Source organism: Trichechus manatus, unplaced genomic scaffold, assembly GCF_000243295.1.
Source record: "Trichechus manatus latirostris isolate Lorelei unplaced genomic scaffold, TriManLat1.0 scaffold00127, whole genome shotgun sequence".
In the NCBI taxonomy this organism is placed as follows: Eukaryota; Metazoa; Chordata; class Mammalia; order Sirenia; family Trichechidae; genus Trichechus; species Trichechus manatus.
This window is the reverse complement of record NW_004444063.1, coordinates 7,844,152-7,863,914: the sequence shown is the minus strand read 5'-3', so window position 1 is coordinate 7,863,914 and position 19,763 is coordinate 7,844,152. Positions and strand designations below refer to the sequence as shown.

General features: G+C 36.6%; 1 protein-coding gene across 6 annotated transcripts in view; it reads left to right on the top strand.

The window, feature by feature from the left end:
• The window catches only part of LYRM7 (LYR motif containing 7), a 30,868-nt gene extending 11,773 nt beyond the window's left edge, over nt 1-19,095 (top strand). For 4 of the 6 annotated variants that reach the window (XM_023739024.1, XM_023739026.1, XM_023739025.1 and 1 more), the window contains 5 exons: nt 4,126-4,198; nt 7,586-7,656; nt 9,826-9,907; nt 16,359-16,492; nt 18,654-19,069. In XM_023739024.1, coding sequence (XP_023594792.1) covers nt 4,126-4,198; nt 7,586-7,656; nt 9,826-9,907; nt 16,359-16,429 — 297 coding nt within the window. In that variant the 3' untranslated portion in view covers nt 16,430-16,492; nt 18,654-19,069. Of the gene's footprint in view, nt 1-4,125; nt 4,199-7,585; nt 7,657-9,825; nt 9,908-16,358; nt 16,493-18,653 lie in introns of all 6 variants that reach the window. The other 2 variants (XM_023739022.1, XM_023739023.1) reach the window with 2 other exon arrangements.
• Nucleotides 19,096-19,763: the final 668 nt, after the last annotated feature.

The window sequence follows — 19,763 nt, the reverse complement described above, 5'->3', positions numbered from 1 at the left end:
GGAAACATTCTTCCTGTTTCTGAACTCAGAGCTTGACAGGTTGGCAACCTTAGCCCTGTTTACTGTGATAGAGTTTGTTCTGTCTCTGGAGAAGTTAATCTTATTTTTTTTTATCACAATTATGGGGTTTTTTTTACAATACTTTTTAGAAGCTCCCAGTTATCTAGTTTCTCTTGTGGTGTTTTTGCATTGTTACTTGCGGTTTATGTGTTGTAAACTCTGTTACTATGATGAGGTTATACTGATGTGGTCTACAAGATTGGATATTGTCTTAATCCAATCTCCTTTAAGATATAAAAGAGAGAAGTGAGCAGAGACACACGGGAACCTTATACCGCCAAGAAAGCAGTGCCAGGAGCAGAGCGCGTTCTTTGGACCTGAGGTTCGTGTGCTGAGATGCTCCCAGACCAAGGGAAGACCAATGCATCACAAGGACCCTCCTCCAGATCTGACGGAGAGAAGAAGCATTCCCCTGGAGCTGAAGGCCTGAATTTGGACTTATAGCCTACTGAACTGGGAGAGAATAAACTTCTCTTTGTTAAAGCCATCCGCTTATGGTATTTCTGTTAGAGCAGCATTAGACTAAGACATCTCCCTTTCTCCAGTCTGCTCTCTAGAAAGATGTGGTTGTAAATTCACATTTTGAAGAACACCCACAATCCAAACAGACAACAATTACGACTTAAAAAAAATTTTTTTAGAGTATTGTAAAAAGAAACCAAAACAGTTTATGCCGTGTGTTAGGGCTCCTAGCATTGTTTCATCCATGATCATTGTGGGTTTAGATTTTATATTTAGGTCTTTGATCCATTTCGAGTTAGTTTTTGTGCATAGTGTGAGGTATAGGTCTTGTTTCATTTTTTTGCTGATGGATATCCGTTTATGTCAGCACCATTTGTTAAAGAGACTGTCTTTTCCCCATTTAACGGACTTTGGGCCTTTGTCAAATATCAGCTGCTCATAAGTGGATGAATTTACGTCTGGATTCTCAATTCTGTTCCATTGGTCTCTGTATCTGTTGTTATAAAGTACCAGGCTGTTTTGACTACTGAGGCAGTATATTAGATTCTAAAATTAAGTAGTGTGAGGCCTCCCACTTTGTTCTTCACTAATGCTTTACTTATCCAGCGCCTCTTCCCTTTCTATATGAAGTTGGTGATTTGTTTCTCCGTCTCATTAAATATGTTGGTGGAATTTGGATCGGGATTGCATTGTATCTGTAGATCGCTTTTGGGTAGAATTGGCATTTTCACAATGTTGAGTCTTCCAATCCATGAGCAAGGTATGTTTTTCCACTTATGTGGGACTGTTTTGGTTTCTTTTTACAATACTTTAAAAAAAATTTTTTAATTCGTAATTGTTGTCTGTTTGGATTGTGGGTGTTCTTCAAAATGTGAATTTACAACCACATCTTTCTAGAGAGCAGACTCGAGAAAGGGAGATGTCTTAGTCTAATGCTGCTCTAACAGAAATACCATAAGTGGATGGCTTTAACAAAGAGAAGTTTATTCTCTCCCAGTTCAGTAGGCTATAAGTCCAAATTCAGGCCTTCAGCTCCAGGGGAATGCTTCTTCTCTCCGTCAGATCTGGAGGAGGGTCCTTGTGATGCATTGGTCTTCCCTTGGTCTGGGAGCATCTCAGCACACGAACCTCAGGTCCAAAGAACGTGCTCTGCTCCTGGCACTGCTTTCTTGGTGGTATGAGGTTCCCGTGTGTCTCTGCTCACTTCTCTCTTTTATATCTTAAAGGAGATTGGATTAAGACAATATCCAATCTTGTAGACCACATCAGTATAACCTCATCATAGTAACAGAGTTTACAACACATAAGGAAATCACATCAGATGACACAACCATACAATACTGGGAATCATGACCTAGCCAAGTTGTCAGATATTCTGGGGGGACACAATTCAATCCATGACAGGAGGGAATGATGGCAGAGTGACAAACCTTTGTAGTAGTCTAAGCAAGAGATGGGGAGGGCCTGAACTTAAATAGTTCGGGAGAATGGAGAATATAAAAAAGGTTAGAGAAACATTCCTAAAGTTAGCACATGAGAAGAAAGTAGGTTTAAAGGATGACCTGCAGATTTCTGGTTTGAGATACCATGGGCAAGATGGCCTCTGTAACAAATCAAGAAGACATGCAGAAGAGCAATTTAGGGGAACAATATTGAGTTCCTTTCTGGATATGAAAAATTTTAAGTGTCTTCAGCCTATCACTAAAGCTTCTTCACAATCTATCTTCTACCAAAATGCCAGGCTCTTTTCTCTCTGTTTTCTTACACAGACTCAGCATATTCATAAATTCTCAGCAGTCCATTTCTCTTTTGAGATATCACAATTAAACTTACCTAAATTATCTGAAACATCTTCTTTCTGGGCTCTCTGAAGATGTAATAAGTTAATGAGTTTGTATATGTATGTGTTTGATCTTGAGAACAAGTGAAGACCTCTAAATGTTAAAGTTGCTCAAGTAGTGCTTCTCTTGGCTGTTAAGAGCTATCTTTGGTTTTATAGCTGTTCTAGCTAACCTTAACATAATTTCTATCTTAGTTAAACTTTTCCAATCTAGAACAATATGGAAAGCTCAATTCATTACATGAAGCTAATATAAACCAAAGCTTGATAAAGATCTTAACCAAAAAAAAAACAAAACCTGTACCTCAAATTTACTTATGAAATTAGATACAGACCTTTTAAATAAAATAATCATTAATCAAATCCAGCTGTGTTTCAAAATATACTATTATGACAACGTAGACCTAGTCTCTAAGAGAAACGTAAGAGTGGTTCAACATAAATTATTATATCATCAATTAAAGGAGAGAAAACCTTGGATTATACCAAGTCATGCCAAAAACACAATTGATAAATTTCAGTTTGGCAGCCAGTCTTTATTAAAGCTCTGAAATAGAAATAGAAACTACTTAAACATTATAAAAACTATTTATAAAAAACTAACAACGGTCATATTAAATGAAGAACCAACAACTACTACTTACTTTAGAGGATCAAAGTAATATAACAAAATAGTAAAATGAGATGAGCAATATATATCATGGAAAATGATAGAAAACTGAGTGTTTATTTGCAGATGATATAATTGTACCCCTGATGCAAGATATTCTACTAGAAAACTGCTAGAATTAAGATAATTGGTATAATGGCAGAATAACTTTTTCTTTATATCAGCAGTATTTCATTGGGAATGGCAGGGAGGACAGGAATTAACCGATTCATAAGAGCAGTAAGAATTATAAAATACCTAGTAATAATTTTTAAAAGAAACGTACAGAACCTGTATAAAGAAACATGTAAAGTCTTGTGAAAGGACAGAAAAGATCTGAATAAATGAAGACATGTATCTTATCTTGGGTGGCAGTTGTGATTTTAGAGTTTTTGACAGGATGTGGAACCTATAATCTAGTTGGAAGTAGGGGGGTGGGACTTAAAGCTGTGTTTTCAAAGGTCTTTACATAAGAGTGAGAAAATGTTGATTATTCATACCAAAGAATGGATCAGGGTAGGGAACTGATGGACATTTTGTGTGGGGAGGTAGCTAAAGCATCCTCAGGGGCCCTTTTTGGCACCCACTGCTGGATTTGAAACTTAATACCATAAGAATATCAGTCCTTCCCAAATTTATTTTCATATGTGTAAACTTAATGCATATGTATGTAAATTAGTACAATTCTAATCAGAAGTGTTTGGGGAGTGAAAGTGGACCATATTGTGTTAGATTTTATATGGAGAATGACAAGAACCAACTCATGAAGTTGGTTACCTTAGCAGGCACAGGCTAGTTTTTGGCAGGGAGATCATTAACTTTTTAAACTATCTTTGTGCTGTGTCTGTGTTCAAACTACTTGTTTTTGGTAAACGCTGCTTTTCACTGGAGCCGTGGTGGCACAGTGGTTAAAGCATTCGGCTGCTAAACAATGGGTCAGCAGTTCAAAACCACCAGCGGCTACAGGGGAGAAAGATGTGGCTTTTGGGGTTTTGGTTTTCACCAGCTATTCTGAAAACAAACAGAAAAGGAATACTGTTTAATTCTTGCAATACAGTTATATATAATGTAATTTTTTCTTTTTTTGAGGTCTGAATTCTGATTTTGTTAACAGGTTTTACAGCTCTTTAAAACGTTGCACAGGACCAGACAACAAGTTTTTAAAAATGATACCAGAGCATTAGAAGGTAAATTTCTTTTTTTACCCCTTTGGGGCAAGTTCATCCTTCAGCATCTCTGATAAGGGTCTTTTAGCCTGCCTAGTAACTGCTAATCTACGTGAAAGACCCTGTATGGTCAAGATGCATTTGGGGAAGTGCCCTTCACTATCTTTCCCTAAGGTTGTTACCTTTTATAGAGACGAGTTTATATTATACTTCTTTGAGGAGTATCTACTTAAAGAGATATTTTAAAAGATTAACTTTTCATGAACAATCAGCCAAAAAAAAAGCAGAATTTCAGTGTTCTCCATTGTTTGCCTTATGTTCAAGCCATTAAACTCATTTCTTCAATCAAATTTTCATACTACCTAAGACCAGATACCACCATATTGTTGCTGCTTTGTGTCAATCTAGAAATCACAGCATCTATGAAGTAGATTCTAACCCAAATAATTCCAAATTCAATACCTCATTGTTTTAAGTAGAAGTTATAGCTCTAAAGCTGAGATTCTGTGTTGGTCATATTCAGTTCTAATCCTCAGACATTTCTAAACCTCCTTAAGAGTCCCCACTGTCCCTAGGAATTCAAGTTTTTGTAATTCACCAAAAACAATTTCTTGAGTGTTAAAGTATATAGCTGATGTTCTACGCACTTTACATGAATTCCTCATTTAATTTTGGTAACAACCCTGTGAGGTAGTTACTATTTATAATTCCCTTTTTACAGATGAGAAAACTGATAAATGTGCAGGGATTTGCCCCTACTTCATACTTTAGTAAGAGATAGAGTTAGGAATTTAGCCTAAGCAACCTGACTCCAAAGCCCAAACTCTTACCACTTTACATACAGAAATGTGTGAGGCATAGAAAAAGGGTTTTTGGCTATTCTCCATCAACATGGCATATTTTTGTTGCTTTAGATTTTTTTAAGTGAAATAATTTTAAGAATAGCTAACATTTATTACATCTTTGCTAAGAAGTTTATATGGATTGTTCCATTAAATGCTCACCCCAAACCAGTGAGGCAGTATGTCGGTCATATTAGACTAAATTATGCTGTTGTAATGACACCAAAGACTCAGCAGTGTATGTGAACAAAAGTTTTATTTATCACTCAATTTACATGTCAGCCAAGGCACTCAAAATTATCTTTATTATCTTTATTTTAATTTATTTGTGTTGATGTATAGTTTAACAACTTGTATGTATTGAGTTTTACCATCTTAAAAAAGCATTTCAATCTGAATCCATAAATTTGTAGAAACAAAGCATTAAATTGGATTTGTAGAATCCCACAGCTAGAGGTATACAAGCCAAGTTGGGAGTAAAAAGCAGGAAACAAAAATACTAAAGTACTAAAGTTTGATACTAGGTTTAATTACAAATTTGCCAGCCTGTCTGCAGTTCTCCAATACACTTCTTTTTTTTATTCTGCTTTAGGTGAAAGTTTACAGAGCAAATTAGTTTTCCATTCAATAATTTATACACAAAATGTTCTGTGATATTGGTTGCAGTCCCCACAATGTGTCAGCATTCTCTCCATTTCCACCCTGAGTTCCCTGTTTTCCTTTGTCCAGTTTTCCTGCCCCTTCCTGCCATCTCATCTTTGTTTTTGGGCAAATGTTACCCTTTTGGTCTTAGTATAATTGATTGTTCTAAGGAGCACTTTGTGCACAGGTGTTACTGTGTATTTTATAGGCCTGTCTATTATTTGGCTGGAAGGTGATCCCTGGGAGTGGCTTCAAACCCAAGTTAGAAGAGTGACTAAGGGCGATAGTCTCAAGGGTTTCTCCTGTCCCTATCAGACCAGTAAGTCTGGTCTTTTTTATCAAGCTGAATTTTGTTCTATGTTTTTCTCCTGCTTTGTCCAGGACCCTCTATTGTGATCTGATCAGAGTGGTTGGTAGTGGTAGCAGGGCACCATCTGATTCTTCTGGTCTCAAGCTAGTGGAGGCTGTGGTTCGTGTGGGCTATTAGTCCTTTGGACTAATTGTTTCCTTGAGTCTTTGGTTTTTTTTCATCTCCTTTGCTCCAGATGGGAAGAGACCAATAGTTGTATCTTAACTGGCTGCTCATAAGCTTTTTTTTTTTTTTTTTAATTGTCCTTCAGATGAAGGCTTACAGAACAAATAGTTTCTCATGAAACAGTATTACACATACTGTTTTATGACATTGGTTAACAACCCCACAACATGTCAACCCTCTCCCTTCTTGACGCTTTTTTTTTTGGTGAAAATATACATAGCCAAAGATACACCATTTCAAAAATTTCTACATGCACAGTTTAGTGACATCGACTGCACTCTTCCAGTTGTGCTGCTGTTCTCGCTTTAGATGAAGGCTTACAGAACAAAGTAGTTTCTCATTTAACAGTACACATGTTGCCCTATGACAGTGGTTAACAACCTCACAATACATCAACACTATCCTTACTCAACCTTGGGTTCCCTATCACCAGCTTCCTTGTCCCCTTCTGCCTTCTGGCCCTTGTCCCTGGACTGCTGTACCTCATTAGTCCCATTTGGTTTTATGGGGCTGTCCACTCCCAGGCTGAACGGTGAACCTCGGAGATGACTTCACCACTGAGCTAAAAGGGTGTCCAGGGGCCATACTCTTGGGGTTTCTCCAGTCTCCTTTAGGCCAGTAAATCTGGTCTTTTTTTTGTGAGTTAGAATTATGTTCTACATCCTTCTCCAGCTCTGTCCAGAACCCTCTGTTGTGATCCTGGTCAGAGCAGTCCGTGGTGGTAGCCGGGCACCATCTAGCTATACTGGACTCAGTCTGTTGTAGGCCTTGGTAGCTGTGGTCCATTAGTCCTTCGGACTAATCCTTTCCTTGTATCCTGTTCTCTTCATTCTCCCTTGCTCCCGAAGGGATGAGACCAGTGGAGTATCTTAGATGGCTGCTCACAGGCTTTTAAGACCCCAGACGCTACTCACCAAAGTACGATGTAGAACATTGACTTTATAGCTATGTTATGCCGGTTGACCTAGATGTGTCCCAAGACAATGGTCCTCGGCCCTCAAGCCTAATAACTCAGTCCTGCAAAGTGTTTGGTTATGTCTAAGAAGTTTCCCTGACTTTGCTCCCTGTGTGCTCCATTGTATATATGACTATACATGCAGCATAATATGAATATGTATGTAGAAATATCCACAACTTAGTCTATATATGTACGTGAGTGTACTCCCATACACCCTCCCATGCCTGTTCAGCATATATATCTGCCTATGTATCCGAGACTTCTTCAATAAATTTCTTATTTATCTACTTCATTTTGCATGGATAAAACTGTTTCCTATCCTATAGAGAAGTAGTCATTCATAGTGAATAACGTAATATCATGTAAATTATTGGGACCAAAATTATTAATTAGAAAATGAAATAACTGTATATATGTTTCTCTCTCTCTAGCAGCCAGAATAAAGATAAATGAAGAATTCAAAAGTAATAAAAGTGAGACATCTCCTAAGAAAATAGAAGAGGTAAAGTAATTGAGTTTTTCAGATAGAATAAAACTATCATAAATTTTCTTGTCAACTAGAGGAAATGATGAAAATAGAGGGGAAATATGAAATAAAAACCATTACTTGATAGTTAAAGCCATCACAGCTATCAATATCCTTCACTTGTTTGGTATGCTCACCTTCTCAGAGTCATCTGTCTACACCCAAAAGACAGCAGGTTGCCCAGTGAAAAGAACATGGATGTAGGCATGGTCAAAGCAAGAACCACTGAACTATCCCAGAAAGCCACAGAAATTCTATCTTCACCTATGGCAAGGACTGACACTAAGGAGAGTGAGTGTTGTAGTAACTCAGAACTACAGAAGTTCCTTCTATTTTTTTTAGCTCAAATAAGCAATTAGATTTTTTGTTTGTTTGTTTTCCATTTGTATCTTGGCAGTGGCAGTTAACCATCAACGAACACCTTATGAACTATTCTTGCTTTGTTTTCTGTGTTTGCATTTTCAGTCACTTGCTCTAGTTGAATACAGTTTACTGACCTTAGTCTGTGAGCTCCATAATACTCCTAATTCTGTGCATTGAAAAAAATGTACAATGATTCTTTTCCTGTATAAAATCATGCTGCATATACATTGCCTCTGTTTTGAGCTTCCTCCGGTGTTACTATATCTAACTTCCTGTAAAGATAGGAAAGGACCTTAGGAAGAAAATGGAAAGTTATTTGCAGGGGATAGTTATGATTCCAAGAATTGGTTGGATAAGGAGGAAGGTACAAATTAGAGAAATTCTTCCATATTTAATAAAATTTCTACATGTTTAAAAAAAATCTGATAAAAATGCACTTATATTTAGTAAAGAAAAATAGTTTTTTAAAAATAGTAAATATCTGTAGTAATTGAGCTAATGAGACAAAATGAGATTTTCCTTAACTATATGATAGAGCAAACAGGGAATAGATCATTTTTATTCATGGCAAGAATTAAAATTAGTATAATGAAGTATTGACTTGAGGAGAAGTTAAAATATATGAGTAAATTTGTACTATTTGTTACTCAGTGGACTGATTAGTAACAATATGGTTAATTATTTTGAAATTTTAAAATCATGATAAAAATTTTTTTTAATTGAGATCTCTTTATATCAACTAAACTGGGAAAATAAACTACAATTTCCCAAATTCATTCCACTCATAGAGCATTATTAGTTTAACATTAAGCAGTCTAGAAATTAGATAAGTATTTGTTATATACACTACAACTCTGCATATAGTATTTAGTAGTTTTTAGACAATGACATTGTCATGTATAGAAGATTCATGAAGTCTTGGCACCAAAAGGAATTTTAGACATCCTCTAGACCAGCAGTTCTCAAACTTTTTGGCTCAAGACCTCTTTACCTTCTTAAAAATTGAGGACTCCAAAAAGCTATGGGGTCCATGGCTTTGAGAGTCTCCATTCTACTCCAGTTCTTCATTTTACATTTGATGAGGTCTGACACTCAGGGTAGGTAATTAACGCAAGGCCATACACTTAGTGACAGAGCCAGAGTTGTTATCCAAGTGTTCTGACTCCGATACTCTTTCCAGTGTTCAGAACATCCTAGTCTATATGAAATGAAAGATTCAAACCCCTCAAAAATGATGCATCTTTTTTTTTTTAAATTGTGCTTTTCAAATTTTTGGAAAGTTTACAGAGCAAATTAGTTTCTCATTAAACAATACACAAATTGCTTTGTGACATTGCTTGCCAACGCTGTGATGTGTCAACACTCTCCCTTTCTCCGCCCCAGGTTCCCTGTTCCATTCATCCAGTTTTCCTGTCCCTTCCTGCCGTCTCGTCTTTGCTTTTGGGCTGGTGTGCCCATGTAGTCTCATACGTAATTGAACTACAATTCACGTTTTTCGCATGTGCTATAAAATTATGCATCTTAAACACATCGTAAAATACACTTTACAACAAAAAATACCCTATATCTTTTTTAGTACAAAATAAGGAATTGATGGATAAAAGGTAAACCTAAATGCAATATCTGAGTTCTCTATTCTGCTTGGAATGGTTACAAAAAGTCAGAGGCAGTATGGCCTAAAAAGAAATTACAGTAAACCTATAGTTTTCAAACATTGTGCATTCATATGAACCATTGTAAAAACCTGACGGATCTATTCTATTTGTTTGGTTTTCTTAACAGCTAATGAAAATAGGTTCTGATGTTGAATTGTTACTTAGAACATCTGTTATACAAGGTATTCACACAGAGCACAATACATTGAGTAAGTAAAATTAAGAATGGTTTCCGACTGCAATGTCTTTTAAAATATTGAACAGTTACACAGTGCTTTTAATGCTGAGTAGTAAAATAGCTTGAATTTTCCAGGCAATGTTTTACCAGATATTTTTTGGTTTTAATTTTTTAATTTGTTTTTCCTTTTTTATCTTTACCCTTGCAAAACTATAGTTACAAAAATAATATGACTATTTTTATCATATTTATTTTACATTCTTAATTTGTCTGGTATCATTTATCACTTAGCTAGTCTAAGCCTGTTTCTCTCAGGGCTTGAACCAGTTCGTTAACCCCTGCTGAGAATTTGTATTTCCACCCCAGATATATTGAATCACAATCTACAGTTTAGCAAGATTCTCAGGTGATTCTTATGTATAATCAATTTTGAGAACCACTGCTCTACTAATGGAGCCCTGGTGGCGCAGTGGTTAAGACATCGACTGCTAACCAAAAGGTCAGCCGTTTGAATCCACCAGCCACTCCTTGGAAACCCTATGGGACAGTTCTGCTCTGTCCTGTAGGGTCACTATGAGTCAGAATTGACTCAACGGCAATGGATTTGGTGTTTTTTTTTGTTTTTGTTTTTGTTTTTGGCTGTTCTACTAGTGGTTCTCAGAAATGGTCCCTAACCAGCAGCAGCTTAGCATCACCTGGGAGCTTGTTAGAAATGCAAATTCTCAGCTGGAGTTTGAACCCATAATGGTTCAAAGCCCTGGTTTCTCTACCTTTTACTCTACAAGTAACGTTATTTTAATTCAAAAGAATAGGGATTATAGGAAATGGAAATATAGTGGAGGATCCTTCATTGTACATCCAGACTCCTGGTAGGGCTTTGGCAAATCTTAATTCACATTATATTTTGGTTTTATTCTCTAAAGTGTCTTTGGGGACAGCAAAAAAAAGTAACATTCAAAATTTTTGAAAGGCTTTTTTAAAAAAAAAAATATTGAAGTATAATATACAAATAGAAATGAGCACAGTTTATAACTATACAGCTCAATGAATTTTCACAAAGTGAAGTACCCATGTAACCAACGTCTGCATCAAGCTATATAACATTACCAGCATCCCAAAAGCCCACTCATGTCCCTCCTAGTCACCCCTTTCTACAAGGGTAACCTATCCTGACTTTTGGCACCATAGATTAGTTTTGCCTGAGTTTGAACTTTATATAAATGGAATCATACAGGATTACTTTTTTGCCGAGTTTCCTTCCCTCAGCATTTTATTTTGGAGATCCATCTGTATTGTGGTAACATTGCTATGTAGTATTCCACTGTTTGAATATGCCACAGTTAATCCATTCTATTGTTGTTCCTTTGGCTTGTTCCCAATTTGGGATTATAGTGAATAAGGATGTTATGAACATTCTTGTACATGCTTTTATTTTTTCTTGTACATGCCTTTTGCATTTGTCTTGAGTATATACCTAGGAATGAAATTTCTAGGTCAAAGTGTATACATTTATTCAGCTTTAGTAGATAGCACTAACCAGTTTCCCAAAGTAGTTATATTAATTTTCACTTCCAGCAGCAGTACCAAATGTTGCTATACATCCTCACCAATACTTTTAGCCTTTCTGGTGGATGTGTAATGATATTGCCTTGTGATTTTAATTTTTATTTCTCTGGTAACTAATGAAGTTGAGTACCTTTTCACTTGTTTAATGGCCATTTTTATATCTCTTTTATGAAGTGCCTGTTTATGTCTTTTGTCCATTTTTCTAAGGGATTGTCTGCCTTTTTATTATTGATTTGAAGAAATTCTTTCTATATTCTAAATACAAGTCCTTTGTTGCATGTATGTATTACAAGAATCTTCTCCTATTCTTATGGTTTGCCTTTTCACTTTGGTAACGGTGTCTTTTGATGAGGTCATTATTTTAATTTAGTCCATTTCATCAATTTTTTCCTTTCTGATTAGTGCTTTTGAATCCTGTTAAAGAAATGTTTGCCTATCCCAAGCAAAGGTCATGAAGAGATTCTCCTATGCTTTCTTCCAAAAGCTTTATTGTTTGATCTTTTACATTTGGTCCTTTGTATCCACTTTTGAGATAAAGAAGTTAACTTTGCCCAAAAATTTAGTCTTTGTCCTTGGTTCCTGACAAATAACCTCTAAAACCTTGTACTTTCCCTAATCATTGAATTGTGTTTGATGAGGACTCCAGACCACACCTAAGGGTTTATGACTCAAGTTGGGTGACTATGCCAGAAAGACCCATCACATGGCATGATATCAACTGACCTCAGGGGAGAGGGCCTAGAGTTTGAATTAGATAATGAGACCCCAGTAAAAGCTCTGATCACAGAAGCTCCATGGACTTCCAGGTTGGTGAAAGACAATGATGCCTGTGGCAGGATAGCTCATCCTTTTTTAGGACATGGAAGCTTCACGTTGGGAACCCTCCCAGACCTTGCCTTATGCACCTCTTCATTTGTATCCTGTATTTTTACTATAATAAAATTATAATCCTAAGTATAGCATTTTCTGTGCTGTGCATTCTGTGAGTCATTCTAACAAATCATCGAATCCAAGGGCATAGCGGGAGCCAGCCAGTCAGAAGTGAAGGGGCCCTGGGAACCCTTGTACTTATAGCTGGCATCCTGAGGAGGTAGAAGGAACCCCTGAGTTTATAGCCAACAGATCAGAAGTGAGGGGACCCTGGGGATCTCCAAGCTTGCAACTAGTGTCTGAGGTCTTGGGCAGACTTAGCAGTCTGGAGGACTATGCCCTTTTAACTTGTGAGGTCTGACCTAACTCTGAGTGGTTAGGGTCAGAGTACTACATATGCAGCTAGTGTCAGAACAGAAATGGAACAGAGGGGAACAGAATTGATAATAAACTGATTTGGATTGATCAACACATTTGGTATCAGAGAAGTAGATATGATTTTCTCAGCACAACTAGAGTTGATTTTTGTGTATGCTGTGTGTGTTATGGATCAAATTTTGTCCCCCAGAAATATGTGTTGTAAATCTTAACCCTGCAGTTACAGTCCTATTTGGGAATTGGTTTTCTTTGTTATGTTAAGAGCCTATATCAGTGTAGGGTATGTTTTAAGCCAATCACCTTTTAGATATAAAAAGAACAGATTAGGACAAGCAAGCAAGCAGAGATGAGGGAAGGTAGATGCCAAGCCACATGAAGATCACCAAGGAACAAGGACCTTCCCCTAGAGCCAACAGAAAGAGAAAGCCTTCTTCTAGAGCTGGTACCCTGAATTTGGATTTCTAACATCCTAAACTGTGAGAAAATAAACTTATGTTTGTTAAAGCCACCCACCTGTGGTATTTCTGTCTTAGCAGCACTAATTAACTAAGATACTGTGAGACTGGGTCAAGATTTTTTTTTTTATATTATCCAGTTGATAATCCAGTTGATTATCCAGTTGATCCAGCATCATTTACTGAAAAGGCCACTGTTTCCCCACTGAGCTGCAGGGTCACCTTTGTCATGAAATCAAGTAACTATATTTGTGTGAATCTATTTCTGGCCTTTATAATCTCACCAATTAATCTGTTTTTCTGCCCTTGCCATACTGTCTTCATTACTACAACCTTATAATAAATGTTGATATCTGGTAATATAAGGGTAATATAAAGGGCAGTTATTTTTAGGTAATGAGAATTTATCAGGAATGATTTGAATTAGTTTCATATGGGCAGCAAACATAGTTAATCCTAAATTTAAAATTTATAGTCACTAGCTTTAATCTTAAAATGACCTTTAGAGCATCTATTTAATGTAGCTAACATTTTATACAGAAAATTACACCTAAATATTATTTTTATTCTATGAATAAAAATGTAAGTTATGTCAGGTAACTAAATTTGATGTCTGTATTTCAAATGTTAGATATAACAGTGTTGGTTTTCATTTCTCTTTATCTTTTGGTTTTCTGTATAATTTAATTTTCCAACAGGATCAAATATTTTGACTCTTTTTCACGATTAGTAGTATATATTGTTATACCAATCAGCCTTAATAATGGCTGATTCTTTCTATTAAGGTATAAATATCAGTCTCTTTTTCCCTAAAATGTAACATTTTTTAATTTCTGTTTTAAAAATTACTTTATGTGGAATTCTTCCTAATATTTTAACAGTATTTGTACTGGCACATAGAGGAGAGAGGAATTTAAATTCTCCTTCTTGGCTAGAAAATGGAGAGTTGTTATTAAATGCCTTTTCTACTTAATCAGCAAGAGTGAGCTTATGATACTTGTAACTACGAGCAACAAATTTGTTACCAGAAGTGAGGTACTGAAAATTTCACAACCTAAAATGCGAGTTAGCTGAATGAACAGCAGAAGTAGAAGGGGGTATGATTATTGTGGACCTAATCTTTTTTTTTTTTTTAACTTTATTTTTTCCCATACAAAAATTTGTACATACGTTGTTATGTGACTCTAATTGCTCTCCTCATACTGTGACAGCACACTCCTCCTTTCCACCCCTGATTCCCCATGTCCATTCAACCAGCTCCTAACCCTCTCTGCCTTCCCATCTCACCTCCGGACAGAAGCTACCCATTTAGTCTCTTGTATCTACTTGAGCTAAAAGGCATACTCCTCACGAGTATCACTTTATGTCCCACAGTCCAGTCCAGTCCCTGTCTGAAGAGTTAGCCTTGGAAATTGTTTTAGTTCTGGGCTGATAGAGAATCCAGGGGCCATGCTTTCTAGGGTTCCTCCAGTACGGACCTAATCTTTACAGACTTCAAGCTGGCAACCCTTGTTAGGCAGTGGTGAAACGTAAGGTCAGTGCCTCTTACTGTTTCTTGGGACACAGACCAAGTGCCCCCCCCTGAGGCTACAGCAATAAGGGAAATAACCAGAATGTCAGTGTGTGCTGCATATTTCTTGCTGCTTTCAGCAAATTGAAGAAGAGGAAGAATGCAGATAAAACTAGTCCATCTGTAAAGCAAAGATAGAAGGAAGTATTGTGTCACTGAGAGGCACTCATCTATCTACAGCCTGAAGTCTAAATTGACTGAGAGACCAATAATGTAGAATCTTGCTGGCTTGAAAATGCCAATTGCTCCTCTACTCTAAAACTAAGGTCAGTATAAGTAGGAGGCTTCTGAGCTCTAACATGCAATAAGATCAATGCCCCAGACCTCTATCTATCTGCCAGACAAAGATCAGATATAGGGTATATTTACTCTCTGGAGTCTTTTTTTTTCTTCTTTTTTTTTGAGCCTCTTGTTTTTAGTTGTTTTAAGGAAGTGACGTTAAATCTAACGCTAGGAGGAAGGGTAGAACGTAGAGGCCATTACCAAAGGATGAGACTCTTTGTACTTAAAAACCGTCAGAGTATTCATCTGTGGCTACTTGTATGTAGAAATGACTTGTAAGTTTTTGAGGGAAGTGTATTGCCAAAGAAACCTCAGACCTGGCTATTAGTCTTCAACCTTTAAGGCCATCACTAGGCTCCCGAACTCATATCAACAGGAAGTGTACTATGAGAGCTACAGTGCCCCAAAAAAGTCCCAGAGAAGGGCATCTTCCCCAATACCCCCATCTCTGGACAAGGAAGATCCCCCAGAGGACAGAACCAGGGGCCTTGAAGGACATTGAACAAGAGAGGGTCATTAGGTCTCCCAGAAAATAGAATTAGGAGCTTCCAGACTGGCTAACTAGGGAGTCCTTGCTGTTCCTATTCAGCAAGATTTAGTATTTGCTGTAGACCAGTGACTGTCGTGTGTTCCCCATTCCAGTTTTCTAATGGATGGTTTTATTTATCTGTAATCTGTAATCAGATGGTCAATAATGTGTTTTACCTGAATTCTGTTCACGTAATTAATTATATTTAAGACATAATACCACAAAATGGGTGACTTTAAAGAACAGAAATTTATTTTCTCACAGTTTTGGAGGCTAGAAGTCTGAATTCAAGACATCAACAGGGCTATGCTTGTCTCTCTCCTCTCTCTCCCCCTCCGTCCCTTCCTCCCTCTCTCCCTCTCTCTCTCTCCCCTTCCCTCCCTCTCTCTCTCCTTCCCTCTCTCTCTCCCTCTCCCTCCCTGTCTCTCTCCCTCCCTCCCTTCCTCCCTCTCCCTCCCTCCAGCCTTGTGTCTTTCAGCTTCTGTAGCCCCAGGTGTTTCTTGGCGTTCCTTGGCTTATAGATGGATCCTCACATGCTGTCTTCCCCTGTGTGTGTGACACTGTTTCCATATCTGTTCTCCCCTTTTGTAAGATACCATTTAGAAGAGATTAAGGTTAGGAACTACCCTGACTGATAAGATTTGCAAAGAATACCCTGTATCCCCAAACAAGGTCACATTCATAGGTCCAGGTGTTAGGACTTAAAACATGTCTTTTGGAAGGATGCAATTCAATCCATAACATTTATTATTATAAATTTTAGGGGGAATTGAGTATGCTTGCATTTAATTTTAATAATGTTAAACATTCTCTCTTTATGTTTCTCTTTCAGAATTGGTTCCTAGGAAAGACCTTCTTATAGAAAATGTGCCATATTGTGATGCGCCAACTCAAAAGCAATGAATTTCCTAGGATAAAATCGAGTGTTTCTACTTTTTAATTTTAAAATATATAACTTTGGAAAAGGTCCTGGAAATGTAGATTTTTTTTTTCTGAACTGGCATATTGAAAATGAGTGAATTAAACTATAGCTTCATAAATAAATTTCAGGTTAAAAAGGACACAGGTGACAATAGCAGAATACAGTTAAATATTTCTAATGGACATTAGATGAGAAGACATTACATTTTCATTTAAAATCAAACTTTATAAAATGAAGTAAATACTTAAGTATATCATATTCACACCTCTTTGACCTTGATGAATATTTTGGTCTTACCATAACTATTTGAGAATGCAGTGTTTTGACAAGTTGGTGGGTTTTCCTCTCGTGTATAAAGGGAGTTATTACATTAAGTTGATATTTAGTCCCAGAAACATTGAATTGGTCAAAGAAATCACAGTGTGTGCCAACTCTTCACAGAAAGTGGTCTTTGTTTCCTAAAGCACTAGAATTATTTCTGAAGCCAACAAATACTTGTACAATTTCTTTTTAGAGACAGAGAGTATCTCTGTCTTTTTATAAAGACATTTTTTATCGGTCTTCTGCTGATAGATGAATAAAAGTATCAAAATCACCTAGAATCCCTATGGAATAAAGAAATTCTAATTTTTTAGGAAATAGTGACCCTTGATCAAGCTATAATATGACCTTGGGAATTAGCTGTATCTAAACCACAGCTAGACTTTGTTGTGAACGTGTAGTATATGGCTGCGTTCTCTTCATTTTGATCAAGAGAACTTAAATGACCTTTCATCTTCCACCTGTCCCATCCCCGATGAGATCAGCAGGATCCCAGAAGAGCTTTGCATTCTGTCATCTAATGCTAGGAATTATAAAATCATGTTTAATCTTTTTGTTTCTCTTTTATCTGTGCACACTGTTTTGCCAGTGAACTGCGTGTCCTTTCCCATTCACTGATGAATTCTCCCACTCGATGATGACACAAAGCTTTTAGTTTTTGCAAGATCCCCAATACAAGCTTTGCTTATTGGCAGAACATATTGGTATATCCATATGGGATACTGAATATCATATTTGAAGATAATTTAATTTTAGAAGATCTAAAAATTATTTAAAGTATTAAGAAATAGCATACTTAACTGTAAAGGAGCCCTGGTGGCTCAGTGGCTCAGCTGCTACCCGAAAGGTTGATGGTTGAAACCCACCAGCCTCTCCATAGGACAAAGATGTGGCAGTCTGCTTCTGTAAAGACTTAGAGCCTTGGAAACCCTACGTGGCAGTTCTACTCCATCCTGTAGGGTCACTGTGAGTCAGAATTGACTTGACGGCAACAGGTTTGGTTTTTGGGTTTCTACTTAACTATAAACCAGAAGCTACCCTTAATGCTTCTTAATACTTTTAAGATCAATTAATATTCTAAGAAATTGATTATATATGTCAAAGAGTCACTACATAATTTTTCATCTCCTATATACATTTCTCATTATGTATGTGGAAACTATATCTAGATAAAAATTAAAGTTGTTTGAAATTGGCCCTTCTAAAAGAATGCTGAAAATTGTCACAACCCAATCACTGTATAAATTCCCTGATTTACTTCTATTTTAGTAAGTGTTTATATTATATATTTTGAGGAAAATTGGCAGACATAGTTAAATTTTATTATATATTTCATATTGTTTCTGTATCATTGAGCATTTTTTAAAAGTTTGCAGATTTTTTTTTTCTTTAACCTCAGTTCCCTGGTTGCATTCTTCATTCACATTAATGTAAATATTTTATTAGATTTCTTTTTTTACAAACTAGTTATCATTAAGAGCAGTTGTTGTTAATTGCCTTTGAGTCTTCTCTGACTCATGGCAACCTTTTGTATAAGAGAGGAAACGTTGCCTGGTCCTGTACCATTTTCATAATTATTAGTATATTTGAGTCTATTGTTATGGCTATTGTGTCAATCATTTCATTGAGGGTTTCCCTCATTTTCACGACCCTTTGCTTTACTAAGCATGATGTCCTTTTCTCGGGATTGGTCTTTCCTGATGTCATGTCCAAAATAAGCAAGATGAAGTCTTGCCATCCTCACCTCTAAGGAGCATTCTCATCATATTTCTTCTAAGACTGATTTGTTCATTCTTTTGGCAGCCCATGATACATTCAGTATTCTTTGCTAACACTACAAAATCAAATGCACCGATTCTTTTATTTTCCTTTCTCCTTGTTCAGCTTTCGCATGCATAAGAGGTGATTGAAGAGACCATGGCTTCAGTCAGGCACACTTTAAAATGACATCTTCGCATTTTAAAATTTTAAAGAAGTCTACTTAACTGGACCCGTGTAGACTAGAAGAAGCGCCGACACTATCACCCTGAGATACCTTTAAATTTCGAACCGAAACTATTCCCGGAGGCCACCTTTCAACTAAATAACAGGTTGGTTCATAAAATAAAAAAATATCACCCATGAGTACTGTGCTCCTTTAAAAAAAAAAATCATCTGTATGAGCCCAAACGGTTAACACTTTCCCTAAAGCAAAGATGAGAAGGTCCGGGGGGACAGGGAAACTGGATTAATGGAAGCAGAACAACTGGAACAGAAATGATGAGAATATTGACCCAAGGTGGAAAATGTAACCAATGTCACTGAACAATATTTATAGAAATTGTTACATGGGAACCTAATTTGCTGTAAACTTTCACCAAAAACTCAATAAAATATTAAATAAATAAAATTGAATTCTGGGAAAAAAAATTCAAGAAGATCTTTTGTAGCAGATTTCCCCAATGCAATATGTCATTTCATTTCTTGACTACTGCCTCCGTAGACACTGATTGTTGATCCAAGTAGAATGAAATCCTTGACAACTCCATTTATCATGATGTTGCTTATTGGTCCAGTTGTGATGATTTTTGGTTTCTTTATATTGAGGTGTAATCCATACTGAAGGCTATAATCTTTGATTTTCCTCGGTAAGTACGTCATTTCATCTTCATTTTTGGCAAGCAAGGTTGTGTAATCTGCATATCATAGGTTGTTAATGAATCTTACTCTAATCCTTATGCTGCATTCTTCTGCATATAGTCCAGCTTCTTGGGTTATTTCTTACAAACAGTAAAAATTAATAATTCATGTGTTCATTTTATTAAAGCTAGTGGCTTAATGAGTCGGAATCGATTCAACGGCAATGAGTAAGGGTAAGTGGCTTAAAAGTTGTTTTTTTTTTTATTGTACTTCACGTGAAGGCTTACAGAACAAATAGTTTCTCATGAAACAGTAGTACACATATTGTTTTATGACATTGGTTAACAACCCCACAACATGTCAACCCTCTAACTT